The sequence below is a fragment of the Callospermophilus lateralis genome, chromosome 14 (genome assembly GCF_048772815.1).
Source record: "Callospermophilus lateralis isolate mCalLat2 chromosome 14, mCalLat2.hap1, whole genome shotgun sequence".
Lineage (NCBI taxonomy): Eukaryota > Metazoa > Chordata > Mammalia > Rodentia > Sciuridae > Callospermophilus > Callospermophilus lateralis.
The window spans coordinates 62,115,103-62,133,949 of NC_135318.1; the positions used below are offsets into that span (position 1 = coordinate 62,115,103).

Here is an 18,847-nt window from a genome sequence, read left to right on the forward strand (position 1 = left end):
CTGGGAGTAGGGTGGGAGACAGAAGAGGCACACAACTATTTGATTGATACCTTCCACTATGAGGAAAGAAGGTACTATAGCCTAGTACAGGCTGTCTAGGTAAGGCTTTGCCACATCTTCCCAGGATTTGCCAATGCTTAGCCCCTTGCCAGGGTCATGTTAGGTTACAGCCAGAATCTTCCTTAGATTTCAGTTTCATGCCCTTCTCTATTTAGGGGTCTGAGGTAAAATGGTCCCCCAATCAGGAGACAATAACCAAGGGACAAAGCCAAGTCTCTCTGATCCTAGTATGGGTCCAGCATCCTTTAAAACATTATTTTCCTTATATCCCCATTTCCACCTGAAGTCAGGACCCAGGACCCAAAACAAGTATCAGTATGTGGTCTCCACCATAGCAAGACTCCAAAGCGAAGACCCATCACCCACCAGGAGTCAGAAAGGAGATGTTTTCCTTTCCTTTCCCACTGCCTTGATCCAGTAGTGCTCCATGCAATATCAGAAAGGCCTGAGGCAGTTAGGTGACAAGGAAATCACAGCATTTTATATCCAGCACAGTATATACAGCTCAGGCACGTGCAGGTCATAGCTTGGGCAAAGGCCCAAGGCAGGAGCTGGTGTGAGGAAGAGGTCATGGCATCAATTTAAGTGTTTAAAAATTGGTGGAGGGGAAAGAAGTTACACAGTTCAGCTCCTGCAAGGGGTGGGGCTTTAGGCACACCCCAGAGGAAGGAAGAGACAGAGAAAGATTGATGGGGCAGATTGGGGTCGGTATTCATGGCACAACACATCAGAGGGAAGGTCCATAAAGACTAGGCTTTCCAACTGCTCTTCCTGTGCTCTATTCTCTACAATCCCATTCCCTTGCACAACTATTTATCTGGTACTTTTCCCAGCCCTATGCTTCCAATCTATCCTCCTACTACCCCTGAATTTGGCTAAGAACCTACTGTAAGCCAATAAACTATTTCATGCTGCTATTATTTAAAGTCAAATGCTCAGAATTTCTAACTAGGACTCTGGGGCAGTGAGAAATCATCCCTAATGAATGTTTGCTTGGGCCCAGATACTGAGCCTGATGTCCTTGCACCCCTCAAAGGAACTCTGGAAGCCAAGGCTGCCATTTCCTCTGGCCATCACAGCCTCAAGGTTACACACACATGCATGCAGCAGCCCAAGGACATGCAGGACAGCAGGAGAGTGGGCTCATGGCCCCCACCCACTCAGGCACAAACAGTAAACACACCACCTTCTTAGGCTTCAGTCCCCGCTGCATGAGGAGTAGGAAAGGGCAAAGTTAGAGAATAGACATCACATTGTGCTAGCTGGCCAGACATTCTGGGTATAGGCATTAATACCAATCAGGCACACACAGGCAAGGGGTAGGTGGACTCAGATCAACATCAAGCCTTAGGTGAGAAGAGGGGTTCCCTCAAGGATCAGCTTCCAGGATATGCACACCCTGTCCTAGAGAAGCTAGAGTTCCACTCCATAGAGAGGTGGGTGGACCCACAACACTCTGCAGAATGGCAGAGGGGAGCTAGGAAGGACCCTTCTGTCCATAGCTGAAAGTAAATGGCAGAGGACCTGGCACTTTACTACCTCTTATAAATAGGACAACTCCTTTTCCCTCTATCTTCTACCTTATCCTACTCTTAAATGCTTTAGATCTTGCATCTCTGTGTACCAAAAGGTAGGAAATTAGCTACGCTACAGGTCAGATCTGTCCTTTCTATCACCACTAGCTCAATTCCATTTGACTCTGTACTTCTGGAACCTAATAGTTTTCCCCTGCTATCACTTTTACTCTAGCTCAAATGTAGCAACCCATACCCACAAAGCTTCCTTCCCAGGGAGGTTGAAGAGACTAGAAAGCTGCAGTTCTAATTCACCTATTGCTTCTACCTGCCTAGGATTGGGTCTCCCTCCCTCCCTCTTTCTCTATACTACTCTCTACTCACACCCCCAAACCACTCACCAGTTTGCTAGTCTTTGCAGCTGTCTCAGCTCCCTCTGTAGAAAGCAAACAGAAACAAAGCATGTGTTTGTATATAGAGCTAGGTCAGAGAATATCAAGGTGGGGTAGGGGGAGATATAACAAGGAAATATGGTAGTGATGGAAAAATTTCAGTATTAACTATGGCCCCTTGTTAAAGAGGAAAAGAGCTGGGACTTCTGGATATGAGGAGGCAACTTAAGGGGGTTGTTGTTACCTCTTTTGAGGACTTTTGATGCAGAAGAATCAGGAGTCTCTGGGGAAGTAGTATCTGCTCCATCTTCAAATACCTGGATCTGAAACCACAGAAGACTCAATACAGTCAGACCAAGAATGACTGTAATATGGGCCCCTCTCCAGTCCCCAAACAAGCCACAGTATAGGGCAAGTTTCCTAAAGACGGATCACCAATCTTCCCTCCCTCCCAACAGAGGCTTATGCCCACACCAAGTGCACATGCAACAGATATATGTGCATGTGTGCATGCGCGTGCACACACACACACACACACACACACACACACACAAAGATGGAGTACCTGGGATTGCCGCACAAAAATGCCATGTCCTTCATCACAAGTGAAATACTTCCTTCCTTGGACAGTTCCATCATTTTTGCCCTTTGCTTCATCCAGGATAACGCCTACCCATTTGCCAGTGGCAAAGAGTGTGGCTCCAACATAGGCCACAGTGCCTCGGTGGCCTTTTCCAATCACCTCCACACGGGATCCTACCCGCAGAGGCCGGGCACTTGCCTCTGCACTCATCCTGCTGCCACTGGGCGTCTGAAAAAAAAGGCACACACAGAGTTAGAGGCCTCAGACCAAGGTGGCATCCTAATGCATAAGAAATGCCCCAGCCAAGATCCTGGACTAAAAACAAACAAACAAAAACAACAACAAACAATTTTTTCTTGAGCTCCATTCTCGGGGTGAGATTAGCCCCCAAACTTCCCTTCTGAAAATGTGAGTGATATGTCTAAGAGTTAGCCAAATTCTTCTGGAATCTGCTAGAATTTTTAGTTTATATTTAAAATTTATAAAATCAGAATTCATTGATAGATCTGTGAATGTCACCACATGATTACCTTCTCAAGAGCACTGCCCCTGCACAGAGGAATTAAGCTCAAGCAAATCACTCAGTTTAGACCAGGCTCCCTATAACCAATGCCCTGACTCAGGAGCCCAAGTTGAGTGGGTGACCCTATAGAAGCCTGCTTCCCTCTCCACTTCCATCACTTCTGGAATTCAAATGGCTCTCTCAGGTCTCTCCCCATCAGAGGCACATAACTGTGTCTCTTTTCAGGACCCCAGGTCATCACCACTTCTTCCTGATCTGATTCCTCTCACTCCCATCCACATACCCACTAGGAAACTTCTGATGCCTCACCTGCAACCCATTCAACCATCCAACTTCCTTCTTCATGGCCTGCATTCTGTTGTCTACTCTCTACCCCAAGTTCTGGAGATCCTTTCCCCATGCTATCTTGTTATGAAAAGAAAAATATAGGCCAAGTAAATAACGTACCTCAAATTTGTCCCTCATTCTGTGTTCAGATTCTGCCTAGTGGTTCAAATGGATTTATGGGCACAGATGGGCAAAGCAAAGAAATAGACTAAGATACTGTCCTTGGGAAGCTCTCAGCTTCTGACATACCCGTGATGACAAGACACAACATTAAATTAGGTCCCAAATTGGCCTATGATTTAGAAGAAAATCACACCTAAGCCATTTTTAGCAACAGCAGCTCCATGAACCAGGTGCCTTGTAACAAAAGATATCATGAGGCAAGAAATTACACCATAGTCCTGAAGATTCCACGGGGCTCTCTTCTGATACCCACCACTTGGCTTCAGAACACAGCCCTGCCAGAATCCAAGAAGAATCAGGATACTTCCCAGCCTGTCACTCTCTAACTCCCTTCCCCAGAGAGCTTATCCAGGAAGACAGGGACAGAGCTCCCAAGGGATTCAGGACCCCAACTTACACCTAGGACAACAAGGTGTATCTCATAACAAAGGAAACTGTCAGTGACATCAAGGCAGACTCAAACTCAGAGACTCCCCGCACCTCCCAACAAGCCTCTCAGAACCAGGAGGACACAACAGTGAGTACAGATTCAATCTGAGACAGAAGAAAGAGAAAGCAAGTGACAAACAACAAAGCAGTTCTAAAGAAGGGCCTCACTTTAAGGCCTTTCTGACCCATCAACCACATTCTGAGTCTCCAAGATAGTCTGGTCCCCCTCAGGAACCCCTAACCTGGGTACCAGGTAGAGTCAGAGGTTAGGCCTTGCCAGTAACCATTAGGGCCCCACTCTAGGTAAGCCTGTGCAGTCTGCCACCATCAGGCTTCAAGGGCTCCTTAGAAACAGTCTGTGGGTGCCTCCAGCTGAGTTCCAGCCTATCTCCCAGCCCCCACAGCAATGATGTCCACAGACACCCAGGCCTTTTCCAGCAGCCCTCCCGGGCCCATCCCAGATTAGGGCCACTTACCCGGTTATACACGTGCCTCTTGCTCTGGGCCATGCTGCTCACAGGCCTCTACTCCCTCCCCCAGCTGGCCAAAGACAGAGAAAAAAAGCAGAAACCTAGGCAGGAGGGTCAGGGCGCTGGGCCCTCATGGACCGACACAGGAACCGTCAAGCACAGCTCTCCCCAGTCCATGGGCCTCACTCAGCTGCCTACCACCTACCGGGGTAGGGGTGGGGGCAGTGATGGGGGCTGAGGAACAAGTCCCCTCTGCTGCCTGAGGATTCCTGAACCCAGAGATACCGAATCCTGCTTGCCAGCTGATGAGTCTCACTCTGCGCTAGTGCTGCTCTAGACTTGTCAGGAACAGTGCAAGCCTCTGGGTCCTAGTGCTCCCCTGCTTCACCTAGGCCAGACAAGAGGGGCAAGGAACCAAAGACAGGGTCACCCACAGACTCTCAGCATTCACCTCTAGAATATACTGTCTTAGAGTTGGAAGCAGTCTTGACAATTCCTCCTAGCCTGTATCCCCTCACTGTCACTTTCCCTCCTGTCCCTGGGCTATGAGACCTTAGCAGGCTCACAAGCATCAAGTAACATTTTAAAATGGTCAGCTACCTAAAGCCTCCACACAGACAAAATAAGAGTCTCTCATCTAATCTATGGCTTCCCTGGCTGCAATATGGACCTAGATACCCTGGGCTTAGGGGTACTTATCTTCCTTCACTGGCAGAACAGTAACTTCCCCTACGCCACTCTCAAAGATAGACCAGATAGCTCAACAACAGAATGATAGCTAAGAGAAAGAAACAGGTCCCTCAAACACCTCTCCATATCTTCAATCCTGACCAAACCCCTAGGAAACCATCTCTCTCCTTCCTTGAAAAATCTCCATGTTACCACCTTCCTTCAGTCACTATTACACAGGTGGGGAAAGCCAGGCAGGCCCCAACAGCGTGGACCACACATGTTTACAGTACTTATGTCTACAGAGCACCTTCAAACATTTTATAGATACATGATTAAGTATACTGGACTCAGGTTGCTTTCCTGGTTATATCATAAACTTGGTGTAGTTACTTTAATTTTTTTTAATAGTACTGGGGATTGAACCCAGGAGCACTCTACCACTGAGTTACATCCACAGCCCTTTTCTTTTTATTTTGAGACAGTTACCCAGGCTGGCCTCCAGAATTGTCCTGCCTCGAGCTCCAAAGTTACTGGGATTACAGGTATGCACCATACAAGTTTGGTCTAGTTATTTAGCATCTTTGTGCCTCGATTTCTGCATCTGTCAAGTGGAAACAATCAAAGAATATATTTCAGAGAGGTATTGTGAGGATTAGCTGAGAAAATCCACATAAAATTTTTAGGACAGTGGCTGGTATTTAATAAGTGGTCAATAAAAGTTAGTTAAGGGCTGGGGGCAGTGGCTCACACCTGAAATCCCAGCAGCTCGGAAAGCTGAGGCAGGAGGATCACCAGTTCAAAACCAGCCTCAGCAAAACTGAGATGCTAAGCAACTTAGTGAGACCCTATCTCTAATAAAATACAAAATAGGGTTGGGATGTGGTTCAGTGGTCCAGTGCCCCGAGTTCAATCCCTGGTACCCCCCCCAAAAATAATAATAAAGTTAGTTAAGAACATTATCATCATCATAGTTGGACATGGCAATGACCCCACAGATAGGTAGACCAGGGATGATACTGATAAGGAAACAGATTTAGAGAATTAAGCAAATTCCCTGAAGTTAAACAGAAGATCAGGAGTGGAACCAAAATCTGACCCAGAGCCCTCTGTGCTTTCTACTGCCTTTCACTCTTCCCATATACATATCTAGGCTTCCAAGTCCATGTACATTCTTCAGACCATGCTGCCTTCAAAAAGTTGGAAGCAGGGGCTGGAGTTGTAGCTCAGTGGTAGACTGCTTGCCTAGCATGTGTGAGGAACTGGGTTCAATTCTCAGCATCACATATAAATAAATAAAGGTCCACTGACAACTAAATAAAATATATTTTTTTTTAAAGTTGGAAGCACCCAGATCTAAGAACAGCCTCATAACACATCTATATATAGTCACTAACTTATTGGGAGCTTTTATTCTATTATAAAATGGAAATATCTGCCATACCTACATTAGTGTTATATGGTTTGAAATTAAGTGCCATGGGTTGGGGTTGTGGCTTAGAGGTGGAGCACTCGTCTAGCATGTGTGAGGCATTGGGTTCGGTTCTTAGCACCACATAAAGTAAAATAAAGACACTTTGTCCACCTATAAGTAAAAAATAAATATTAAAAAAAAAGATTAAGTACACAAAAGTATTTTGTAAAAAGTACCAAAACTGTAGAAGTATGAAGAATTATTACCTGGCAGGATACTAGATGGTATATAAACCTTAAAATTAAATGCACAAATAATAAATATTATAAGAAACTGCAGATAAAAGTGAACTAGAAAGAAAAGAGGTATGGAGTACTGTGTGTGTGTATGTGTGTGTGTGTGTGTGTGTGTGTGTGTATGTGTGGAAAAGGGGCTGGCTATGTGGAAAGGAAAGGCCTACAAAGCACTGTAAGCTGTGAACAAAGCATGAGTAGAGACTGAAATAATTCTGCTTGAAATATTAAAAGAAGACTAGCTTAGCTGAAGAATTCTAGATGAGTCTATCAAACAATAAGCCTTCTGAAGCAGATCCTACAACTTCTCTTTTTTATGATTCGATCATCCTTAGCTCCTAGAGTCAAATTTTTATTGAATACATAAACACAGATGTATCAGGAGGTAAGTATAGATAGGCCCGGAGTTTAACATCAGGCAGAAATGGATGGATTGGATCCAATAACAACAGGAAGCTGGTCTTACTCCTGAGCAGTAGAGTGGCATAGTGAAACTATTTAAGGAAAAATCAAACTGATGGCTTATGCAGGATATAGTGGAGGCAGGAGCAACTTGGCAAAGAGAGGATTACAGTAAGGAGGCTGTTGCAATAATGAACCTTGTTGGTGGGATCTGAATAAATATCATAAGAGAGAGAAGGGGCCAATTGAAATATAGTACCAAAAGAACCCTGAAAAGGCTCTGTGATGGATCAGACACAAGGAAAGAGAAACAGGCCTGAGCTCTGGAGACAGACCTGGATACAGCTTTGATTCCCCTATTTCCTTACCTGGGCAAGCTATTTAATTTTCTGAGTCCCAGTTATCTGACTTGCAAAAAGGAGGAAATAATGCTACCTCATAGCAATGTTGTATGGAATAAGACTTAATTAAAGAATTTAGCACAAAACATGTGTTCAATAAATTGTAGATATTATCTTCATTATTGCAACTGTATGTGTTGCAATAATGATGACTTACAAATGATAGAAACTCAGATGTTGCAAGGAAAAAATGGATAGATGGATGAATGTAAAAACTAGTAAATGAATAAAGAAATTGGGAGTTTTCAAGCTTGCGTAAAAACGTAGCAATTAAGACCACAATATTAACAGAACTGGGGAAATGGGAAAGGAAACTGAGTATATTAGATGAGAGAAAATAAGTCTTGTTCTCAGGCTTTCTCTAGGCAAATTTAAATGGCTTATGCAGGATATAAGTACACTAACATACTTATATTTCACTACCTCCTTCAAATATGAACTGTGAGATTACTAGTAGTTACAGACTAAGGTTAGTAGAATGCAGGGTAGGGTGAGATTATAAAAAGGTAGCCTGAGGGACCCTTGTAATGATGACACTTCAGAATTTGGTGTTAATGTCAATGGCCTGGCTGTGATGCTATACTACAGTTTTGCAAGATGTTAACCATCAGGAGAAACTAACAAGGGTATGTGCAATCTCTCTGTAGTTTCTTACAACTACATGTCAATGTATTCATTATCTCAAAACAATCAAACCAAAAGCCCAAACAGACTCCATTATCTCCACTCTATAGGTGATAGAACTGAAGCTCTGAAGTGAACAACTTGCCCATTTCTAACTGGCCTGAATAATTTCTACCTTGCTTTTACTGGCACCCCAGCATCCCTTGTTACCTTGATCTACTCTTGTCTCACTTGATCCTGGACTAATTCACTATCTACTTTCTTTGATCCCAATCCTGGAGGAGCTGGCTTGAAACCCAGGCAGTCTGATAGCAGGGCAAAACTGTATATATCTAAAAGCACTAGTAACAAAAAAAAATAAGTGTGGATGTTAGCCCCTCAGAAGTCAGGATGGGAAAGGGTCTGCTTACTGTGAGGAGAATAGAGGGTGGGGGACTAAAACTGGATTCTAGAAACCCACAAGAACCCAGGACAATAAGCTTTCAGAGCCTTTTGTTACTCAGTCCCACTCCTTTATCTACCTTATAGATCTCATACAATAGAGGACTTCCCTAAATGGACTTCCCTGCCTTTTCAGTTCTTTATTATCCCCGGAAATGCCTGAAGCCCACTCCTAATCTGAATGTAGCTATCCCATTCCCAAAGTATTCCTTTCCCTGGGAAAGGCCCAAGGATTTTCAGGCTTACCTCCAAGAGTCAGGAAGGAAAGCTACACAGTACACCTCATTAAACTTCAATATAGAAGCTCTGCAGAAAAGCAAGAGATTTTCAGCCCTATGCTCAAAAACAGTAACACCCCCCCACACCCAGTGAGAGCAGAACTTAGCCAGTTTTGAAGTTCCTGATGGTTCCTCCCCCTGAATCAAGTAGCAGTTTCCTGGCACTAGGACCCTGCAGACAGGGAACCCTGAGCCTGCGCTCTAAAGAGAGAGATGCACCATTTCACAACTTCAGCAAAAGCCAAAGCAGCCAACAAAGCCACAGCCACCTCAGCTGTGCTGGGCTCTACTGGATGTGCTGGGCTCTACTGTTTGAGCAGCTCTTCGGCCACTCCCCAGAAGCAGATCACTCAGTCTTTCCCTTTTTAAACCCACGTCATCATCTGATCGTAATAGAAATCAATCTCAAATCACCATGCAAAGGCGTATCCATGGCAACCTCCAGAGGAAGGACACAGAGATGATGCTCCAGTGGCTGCAGCAGAAAAAGGTAAGTCCATTTCTGTTCTATCCATGCTAGTCCACCATTCTCCCCTTTCACTCAAGTTAGGTGTGTATGTTACTTGCAAATCCTATCTATCACACTAACTAGGAAAACACATAAGGTGAGTTAATAATCATTATGTTATTATATAATGTTATAGGTCTGCCTAGTTCCATAACTGAATGGTAGGAAAAAAATTTTTTTCTGGGTGACGGGATGGGAATAAGTTCTCTCCTCTTATTTGCTGTCTCAGGTGTCAGTATCAGTCTGCAATACTTGACAAATCACTGTCAGTCACTTGTCTTTCTAATCGGAATGCTGTTGAAATAACTCGGGGATTTCAGAGTTCCTCTACATACTTACAGAAAGCTGGCAGCAACACTGACCCCAATGCCCTGCCCATTCATGCCTCTATCATGCTCAGAGACTGGCTCTTAGCAACCTTAAGGTCCAGAAATCAGGAATTGGAATTAAATTTCTGCCTTGGATGCCTCAAAGAAGAAATTTCATTTCTGCAGAGAAAGGTCTGACAATCATAAGTACTGCCAAGTCTAAGTAATCTTCCATGCCTCAATTTCCCTTCTGTAATATAGGGTTATAACAAACAATACCTTTTTCTAGGGTATCATTGTAAAAAGCAAATGAGAGTGCCTGAGAAGCACTTAAAAAAGTGCCTGATATATAATACACTCAATATATGATAGCCTTTATTATGAGGAAAGAGGAGGAGAGGCCTATAAATGTGGAATTTCAGTCCAAAGGGTATTCTGCACTATTGGAGCTTATCTCAATTCTATTTTCTTTCTCTTTCCTCTGAACAGTTCTTTCAAGCTACTTCTTCCACTTTCAAGTCCCTATTCCTGATGGACCTCATACAAGTGCCCTTATCCCTTAGCAAATAAATTTGTTGAGAAAGAAAACTGAGCCTACTAGGTAAGAATTCCTTTGCAAATTAGACATATCTGCATTCATCATTGCCTCTTTCAATGTAAAGTCTATCTTTTCTTCCATCATTTCTCTTCAATGGAAATCATGTACCTCTCTTTTCCAGCCAACCCCTCTACTCTAAGGACATGATTTAACAATCATCTCCTCTAGTGCCTTCAGTAACACTCCTTCTGCTAGCTCTATCACATCATCAGAAGACCATGTTCTTCTAGTTTAGGCAATACTATTCTAGGAAAAACTGAATCTAATCCTTGTCACCTCCTATGCAAACCACCACCATCTCTATTCTTCCCTTCCCTGCCTGAAGGACTACTGAAAATGAGTATGTATGTACTCCCTATTCTCAGTTCTCATCTACACCGCAATCCACTGCAATCTGGCTCCAACCCTACCACTCTATTGATGTTGTTCACACTTAAAAGAGTTCTAGTGACTACAATCTCCTAACTACTTAAACTCAAAGTTAATTTCCTAAGCAAATCCTACTTGACCTCTCTGAAGCAGCCAAAACTGCTAATCACTTCTCTGGAATTTTCTCCTTTCCTAGCTTCCTGGGCAATATTCTTTCTTATCTTGAATACCAATCCCTCTCATCTTTGTCCTTTCCATCCTTCCATAAATGTGGCTGGGAGAGTTCACCCATCCCCACAACTTCAACTTCCACCTACACCCACCACCACTCCGAGGCAGAAATTTTCTGCTGAACCTCAGACCCATATCACTACCTGTCAGCTAAATACCAAACACCATTCAAGTTCAACATGACCCAAAACAGGCTTGATATCTTCCACCTCAAAGAAGGTTCCTCTTCTATATTCCCTCTTCGCTACTGGCACCACTATCCACCAAAAATAGAAAACTGCGTCATCCTCAACAACTCTTTCTTGTTCTCAACAACCAATTAGTCATTCATTACTCAGTTAACTCAGTTAATTATGTCTCTACTGTTTCCCTCAGATTTGTCCCCGTTCTCTCCAGTTCCACTGACTTAATCCTGAGTTTAGTCCTATATCACATCCATGTTATTACAAGAGCCTCCCAATATCCCTGATCCTGATTTCCACCCTTCATTCGATTTCCACAGATGGCTTCCCAAAATGCAAACATGTCACTCCCTGTCTAAAAACCTTCAGTGGCTTCCCTGCCCACAAAATTGAATCTTCTTAGCACAGCACTATAGACTAATAAAAATCTGGCTTCATCATGAATCCAGTCAAACCAATCACCTCTCCTTTGAACCCCAAATGCTCTTAAGTTCCAGTCACTTGAATCTACTTAACTTTTCCCTTACACCTCTGCAAAATTAAAAATATTACCAGAACCATTCTCCCTCCTTATCCTTCAAGACTCAACTTGGTAATCATCTCATTCCTGAAGACTCTCCTACCTTCTCCATGTAGTTAGTCATTTCCTCCTCTGCACTCACAACAGCACCTTGGACATACCTTACGTAGCACTTTGGACTATACCAAATTTTATTTAAAATATTATATGCTTTATCCTATTATGAATTCCTTCAAGACACAGAATTTTACCCATCCCAGGATCTAAGCACTGAACACAGTGCTTTGCACAGAGAAGACACTCACTGTAGAATAGAAGCTCATACCAACACCAGGCTCTAGATAAATAAATTGGCTCTAGTTTTCCCAGAGAGTAACACTACCCTAAAAGACAACCATGGAGGGAAGGGGAGATATCTGTGTCTCTGTCTCTAACATACACATATACACACACCATCACCACCACCACAGTAGGTACAGCTCTTTCTCTCCAGATAGGAGCCTAATAAGCTAAAACTGCACTGATAGCCCCAGGTCCTATGGAATTTGATCATGACACTAAATCTCAATCTTATATGCTTCCAAGGTAAAAGAACCATAAAGAGGGATCTAGGTGATGTACAGATTCTGGGAAATTAGGCTCTAAGGGCAGCAAGGGCCTTTGCTCTTCTGCAATGAAGTCCCTAGAAGATATAAAGGAGCTTGGGGAGGTCACACTGTACACCTAAACTGTCCACCATCCACGCTCAACCAGTACCAGCCTAAACTTTGAAAGGAAAATGATATTAAGTCAGAATCTCTAAGAATCTCTAAGATGGCAAAGACATGAAGATACATTTGAATCAGGCAATCTCTCAGTCTTACCTCTTCAGGGACAATGAGGACCCAGTTTCCATTTTCCTTTATATGGGACAAATATCCCAAGTTACCCCCAGAAACACCTAGTAACTACAGATAGGGCAAGCAACCTGGAATTATCTACTATAATCTCACCCAACTTGTAACTCCAGAAAGCCACTAGCAATGACAGAGCTGGCAGAGAAAAACCTAAAGTGGCAGCCATCAATGTTATTATGATTCTCCCAACTATTTTGATTCCTCCCTAGGAACTTCTTTGTACCCTACATCCAGTCAAGCCTAACTTATCAATTCTTCCTTAGTATTACCTCCTGCATCCTTCCTTTCTCCTTCATTATTACTGTGATAACTTTGGTCCTCTATTTAGTAGTTTTGAAAATTAAGGCAAATAATTTATTCTTTTTGGTGCCTCATCTGTTGCTCTGCCTAATTCAAAGGATTATTCAATCAAATGAGATCATGCCCATAAAAAATTCTGTAATCTGTTATACATAAAAAGGCATCATTGTAATCATCAATCTAAGTCCCCTATTATTGATAATGTGAAGCCTGACTCCTCTTCTTTCCTTTCTCATTTCCAACTACTTTATATACAACAGTAAGACAAATATATCCTGCCATCGCATTTCTTTCCCATTAATCAAACAATCCTGAATTTGACGTATGCAGTCTCATCTCTGCACCACTGTCAGTTTAGAATGATTCCTCTGGTCTTGCAAGCCACACCCATCCTTCAAAGTCAGGCTAAAGCCCCAATACATGCAGAATAAGGAGAAATACAAAAGAAAGTTCTTAAACATGATGGAAAAATTAAAGACAGTTCATTTTGAATTAAAAAAAAAAGGTAGAAATTGCTGGGCACAGGGCGCCGCCTGTAATTGCAGCAGCTCAGGAGGCTGAGGCAGGAGGATCCCGAGTTCAAAGCCAGCCTCAGCAAAAGCGAGGCACTAAGCAATTCAGTGAGACCCTGTCTCTAAATAAAATACAAAATAAGGCTAGGGATATGGCTCAGTGGCCAGGTGCCCCTGAATTCAATCCCCTGTAACTCCTTCCCAAGAAAAAGAGATAGAAATAGCTGTCACTGATATTTTTTGAGTCAGCTTTTTAGAGGATTACTTTTTTTTTTTATTATTCTAAGAGATAACCTAAAATCAATAGGATGGAAGTTGCAGAGATGTGTTTTAGTAACCTGAAGAACATTTTTATTGTGCTATCCCAATAATAAAATTGGAAGGTTTCTATCTAGTTAATTCCTATTAGAAATGTTTAAGCCAAATTACAAAATTTGGTAAACTGACAATACTTTATACGGAATTCACTATCACAAGTAGAACTGGAGTAATAGCATGTTAGATCTGAGAGGAGCCCTAGAGATCTCCCGGTTCAGACTCCTATTTTAAGACCTGGACTGATGAAGCGACTCACCCAAGGCAGCAGTTTGTTCTTAAGGACAGGAAGCAGAAAATGATCTCTAACTTTTAATCCAGTAATTTACACCCTTGCTTCTCAGAGTGTGGTCCACAAAATAGTAGCATTAGCATTACCTGGAAACTTTTTATAAATGCAGAACCCATAGGAATCTGTATTTTAACAAGACCCCATTAAATGTCTGTATCATAAAAGTTAGAAAAGCACTGGCCTGCACTGCCCCTTCCAGTGAATTTCTAATTCAGAAACTGCATTTCCCAAACTGTACCAAACGTTAAACAGAGGTAAAACCCAAGAAAAATAGTATTTCCCAGTAAACTCTGGGAAACTCTCCATACATACCCCCAGATGGAAATTCACAGTAAAGCATACTGAAGGTTCTGAAATAGTTTGAAGTAGAGAAAACTTTAACCAGGAATTTTTTTTAACACATTTGAGCAAAAATGGGTTTAAAAAATAATAGTAGTAATGAAGTTATTTTCTCTTTTAACATCCCGCAGCTCAGGCTCTGGCAATATACCAGGCAAAGAATGTCAACCTCTACCTCATAGCTCTTGGACTCTCAGTACTTTAAGTATACCAGAGTAGCAAACGGTCAGTAAAGGCTTGATGCTGTCTTCACTGCAATAAATGGGGGTAAGTTTCTAAATCTCTGTGTCTTTAAAAACAGCAGTTCCTGTCTGTGTGATTTACCTGTGGTTCTGCCTGAAATCGAGAGATGTGCAAGATGACTTTTCAAGAGTCATCACGCCAACAGATAAGGCGGACCCCCGTAGAGGGGGTACACACACACCAAACCCATATGTAGACCCTGATGCTTGAGTCCTCTAATTCCCCCCCCCCGCCCCCGTTTGAGACAAATTTCTCAACCATGTGCCCACAGGAAACCTGTGGCTTGGTATAGGTTCAGGGATGCCTCAGACGCTCCCGAGAAAAGAGGAGGACTCTTGCAGTTCTGGAGGAACTCTGAGGCACAGGCACTTTGACCCAGGTCGAACACCAGACTGAAGAGCTCAGGGGGGTAGGTCGAGCCTGGGTTCAAACATCCAGACCACAGCGGGCACCCACCCCTGCCGCGGCCCAACCCTGCCTGCCCCCGTCACACACCCGGCTCTGTGCAGCGCCCTAGGCCAGCGCCGAACCCACAGCCCAATGCGAGAACCTCACGAACATGTGGAGGGCCGACAGCAGACAGCAGGCAGAATTACCGCCTTCGTACCTGTCCTGTCAGGGGCTCCGCGCCCTCTTCGGGCCCCACCGGCGACCGACGCCCAAGACCCGGCGAGCCCCGCCCCGCCGCCCCGCCCTCGTGGGCTGCCCGACGCGCCGCCCGACCCTCCAGACTCACTTCAGAACCCCTCGTCCCAGAAACCCAGGGGCGCTCTGAATTTACAGAAAACACTACTCTTTTCCGCAGTACCCGCCTGGCTTAGAAGTGGTCGCCAAGCTCGGCGGAGAAAACATCGATCAGGCACACAGCTAGACAACTAGGGCGTGATGAGCGCATGCGCAGTGAGCCTGGGAAGCTGATAAGGACCTTCGTTGAGAGGTGCGTGGTGACCAGCGCCCTCCGTCGGCGAAGGGAAGACTGTGTAGAAGATTTGGAGAACCTTTTACAAGCTTTTGAGTGCTAAACTGCCAGATAAAACAGTAGCAATAAACCATATTTTGTTGGCTAGGTTGGAGAAAAACATAAATTTTGCTGCTACTCAGTGTCAGCCATCATGTGTGGATGGAAACATTCTCATGCCTTTTTGATGGTAATGTAAAATAATTAAAATTTTCATAATGGCATTTGGAACTTTTATGTTCTAAAAAATTAAACTTCTTGACTCAGTGTGCCCGTTTCTAATAATGTAACCTAAATAAATAACCAAATAAGTTTGCAAAAATGTTTGTATAAAGATGTTGGGAGAGCCAGGATTTCACGGACATGGGCTCGAATTCTAACTGCAATTTACTAGCTAGGTGAGATCTTGGGCCAATTACCTAACTTCTCCGTGCCTCTGTTTCCTCAATTTGTAAAGGAGGATGTTAATGATCCTCGTTTGAGGATGTGATGATAGTATCTATTTCACCTGATTGTTAGGAAAATGGAGTGAATCTGAGTTTGAAATATAACTATTACAAAGATATGTTTGTCTCAGTAATCTCAGGTTCAAAACAACCCAAAATATACATAAATTGATGGTGGGTGGGAGTGAGAGGTAATGATAGAAGGGATGAATTGTTCACCCCTCTACTACTCATCCTTCCCCCCCCCCCATTTCACTTTCTACATTTTTAAAATTATTCTGAATGAATAGTATTTTCATATGGTTCAAAAATCAAAGTAAATGGGCCTGGTGGCCTATGCCTGTAATCCCAGTTACTTGGGAGGCTGAGGCAGGAAGATTCCAAATTCAAAACGAGCCTCAGCAATTTAGAGAGGCCTTAAGCAACTCAGAGAGACCTTGACTCAAAATAAAACATTAAAAGGTCTGGGAATGTGGGTCTGGATTCAATCCCTGGTACCAAAAAATCATCATCATCCTATCATCATCAAAATAAAATTCAATACACAATGGAACATTTTTTCAGCATTAAAAGAGAATAAAATCATAGCATTTGCAGGTAAATGGATGGAGTTGGAGAATATAATGCTAAGTGGAGTTAGCCAATCCCAAAAAAAACAAATGCTGGATATTTTATCTGATTTATATTGGGGTTGGGAGGGGAAGCATGTGAAGATTAGATGAACCCTAGATAGGGCAAAGGGAAGGGAGGGGGCAAGGGGTGTAAAAAAGATGGTGGAATGAGATAGACATAATTTCCCTAAGTACATGTATGAAGACACAAATGGTGTGAATATACTTTGTATACAACCAGAGATATGAAAAGCGTGCTCTATATGTGTAATATGAACTGTAATGCATTCTGCTGTCATATATAACAAATTAGAATTAAAAAATTAAAAAATAATATTAAAAATAGTAAGATTCAAAAGTATGTACTTAGAAAACAACCTTCAACCTTTCTTCAAACCTGCTCCATCATTCTTGGTAGGTAACTCTTATTGGTAGTGTCTTATTCATATCCTCAGTAGTTTATTTAAATATGAGCACAAATATATTGTCTCCTCCTTTCTTCCTTTTTTTTTCTTGGTTCTGGGGATTGATCCCAGGGGTACTTTACCACAGAGCTATATCCTCTATCCCCAAACCTTGTTGTTTTAATTTTGAGAAAGGGTTTCACTAAGTTGATGAGGCTGGCTTCAAATTTGCAATCCTCCTGCCTCAGCCTCCCCAGTTGCCAAGATTACAGACATGCTCCAACCCCACCAGGCTTCCTTCTTTTTTGTGTGTGCAAAAGGTAATACACTATGTTTACTTGTACTTTGTTTTCTTCACTTAACAATATATCCTGAAGCTAAATCAGTACATTAGAGGTCCTCCTCATTCATTTTCCCAGCTCTATTGTATGGACATACTTAATTTATTAACCAGCTTCCTCTAGTTGGATACTTTGTTTCTAGTCTTTTGCTGTTATAAACAAAGTTGTAATGAAACTCTGTGTCCATACACATTGCATGTGTAAGCAAGCTTACCTGTAAGATACATCTTGGTCAAATAATAAATGCATTTATAATTTTAGAAGAAATGGCCTCCATCTCCTTCAATGAAAGAGAAGTGATATAAACTCAGTGCCCAGAGGTACATCCCTGTAATCCCAGTGACTCTGGAGATGGAGACCCAGGATTGCAAATTAGAAGTTAGAAGCCAACCTCAGCAATTTATTGAGACCCTGTCTCAAAAAAAAAAAAAAAAAAAAAAAAAAAAAAAAAAAATACTGGGACAGGGAATGTAGATCAGTGGTGAAGCTCCCCTGGGGGTCTGGGGTCGGGGAGGCAAGGGAAAGGAGAGAAAGAAATAGTATAAAATATAAATTGAAAAAATTTTTAAAGGCACTACAACCAGGTGTAGTGATGCATGCTTGTAAAATGCAGCAATCTGGAGTCTGAGGCAGAAGGATTGCAAGCTTAAGACCAGGCTCAGCAGGGGCTGGGGATGTGGCTCAAGCGGTAGCGTGCTTGCCTGGCATGTGTGCGGCCCGGGTTCCATCCTCAGCACCACATACAAACAAGGATGTTGTGTCCGCCGAGAACTAAAAAAATAAATATTAAAGATATTCTCTCTCTCTCTCACTCTCTCTTTAAAAAAAAAAAAAAAAAGACCAGGCTCAGCAAATTGACCAGACCCTGTCTCAAAAAATGTAAAAGGGCTAGAGATATAGCTCAGTGGTTAAGTGCTCCTGGGTTCAATCTCCAATACCAAAATAAATAAATAAGTTTTAAAAGGGGAGACCACTACATATACATATTTGTTATTTTGGTAAAATATACATACACTTTGCTAATTTAACTATTTTATAAAGTATACAGTTCAGTAGCATTAACATTTTTGTACAATTATCACTTCCATTCTTCTGCAGAACATTTTCATCTTTCCACACTAAAACTGTACCAAATAAGGCCAGACACAGTGGTGTACCCCTGTAATCCCAGAGGCTCAGGAGGAAGAGGCAAGTTCAAAGCCAGTCTTGGCAATTTAGCAAGACCCTAAGCAACTTAGCGAGACTCTGTGTCAAAATTAAAATAAATAAATAATGTACCAAACAAACACTAACTCCCCATTCTTCCCTTTCCCAACCTCCAATAATTATCATTCTTTGTCTTGATGAATTTGATTATTCTAAGCACCTCATATAAGTAGTAGAATCATACAATATTTTTTCTTTGATGCCTGGTATATTTCACTTAGCAAATGTCATCAAAGCTAATCCCTATTGTAACATGTGTCAGAAT

The 18,847-nt window shown here is 42.6% G+C and overlaps 1 protein-coding gene across 10 annotated transcripts in view; it reads right to left on the reverse strand.

Moving 5' to 3' along the window:
• Dctn1 (dynactin subunit 1) overlaps positions 1-15,429 on the reverse strand; it is a 30,702-nt gene extending 15,273 nt beyond the window's left edge. For 7 of the 10 annotated variants that reach the window (XM_076833944.1, XM_076833943.1, XM_076833942.1 and 4 more), the window contains exons 1-4: positions 15,224-15,300; positions 2,532-2,777; positions 2,211-2,289; positions 1,976-2,010 (exon numbers count right to left, since the gene is read on the reverse strand). In XM_076833944.1, the coding sequence (XP_076690059.1) occupies positions 1,976-2,010; positions 2,211-2,289; positions 2,532-2,759 (342 nt within the window). In that variant the 5' untranslated portion in view covers positions 2,760-2,777; positions 15,224-15,300. Of the gene's footprint in view, positions 1-1,975; positions 2,011-2,210; positions 2,290-2,531; positions 2,778-5,639; positions 5,755-15,111; positions 15,301-15,352 lie in introns of those variants that run through there. The other 3 variants (XM_076833935.1, XM_076833936.1, XM_076833934.1) reach the window with 3 other exon arrangements.
• Positions 15,430-18,847: the final 3,418 nt, after the last annotated feature.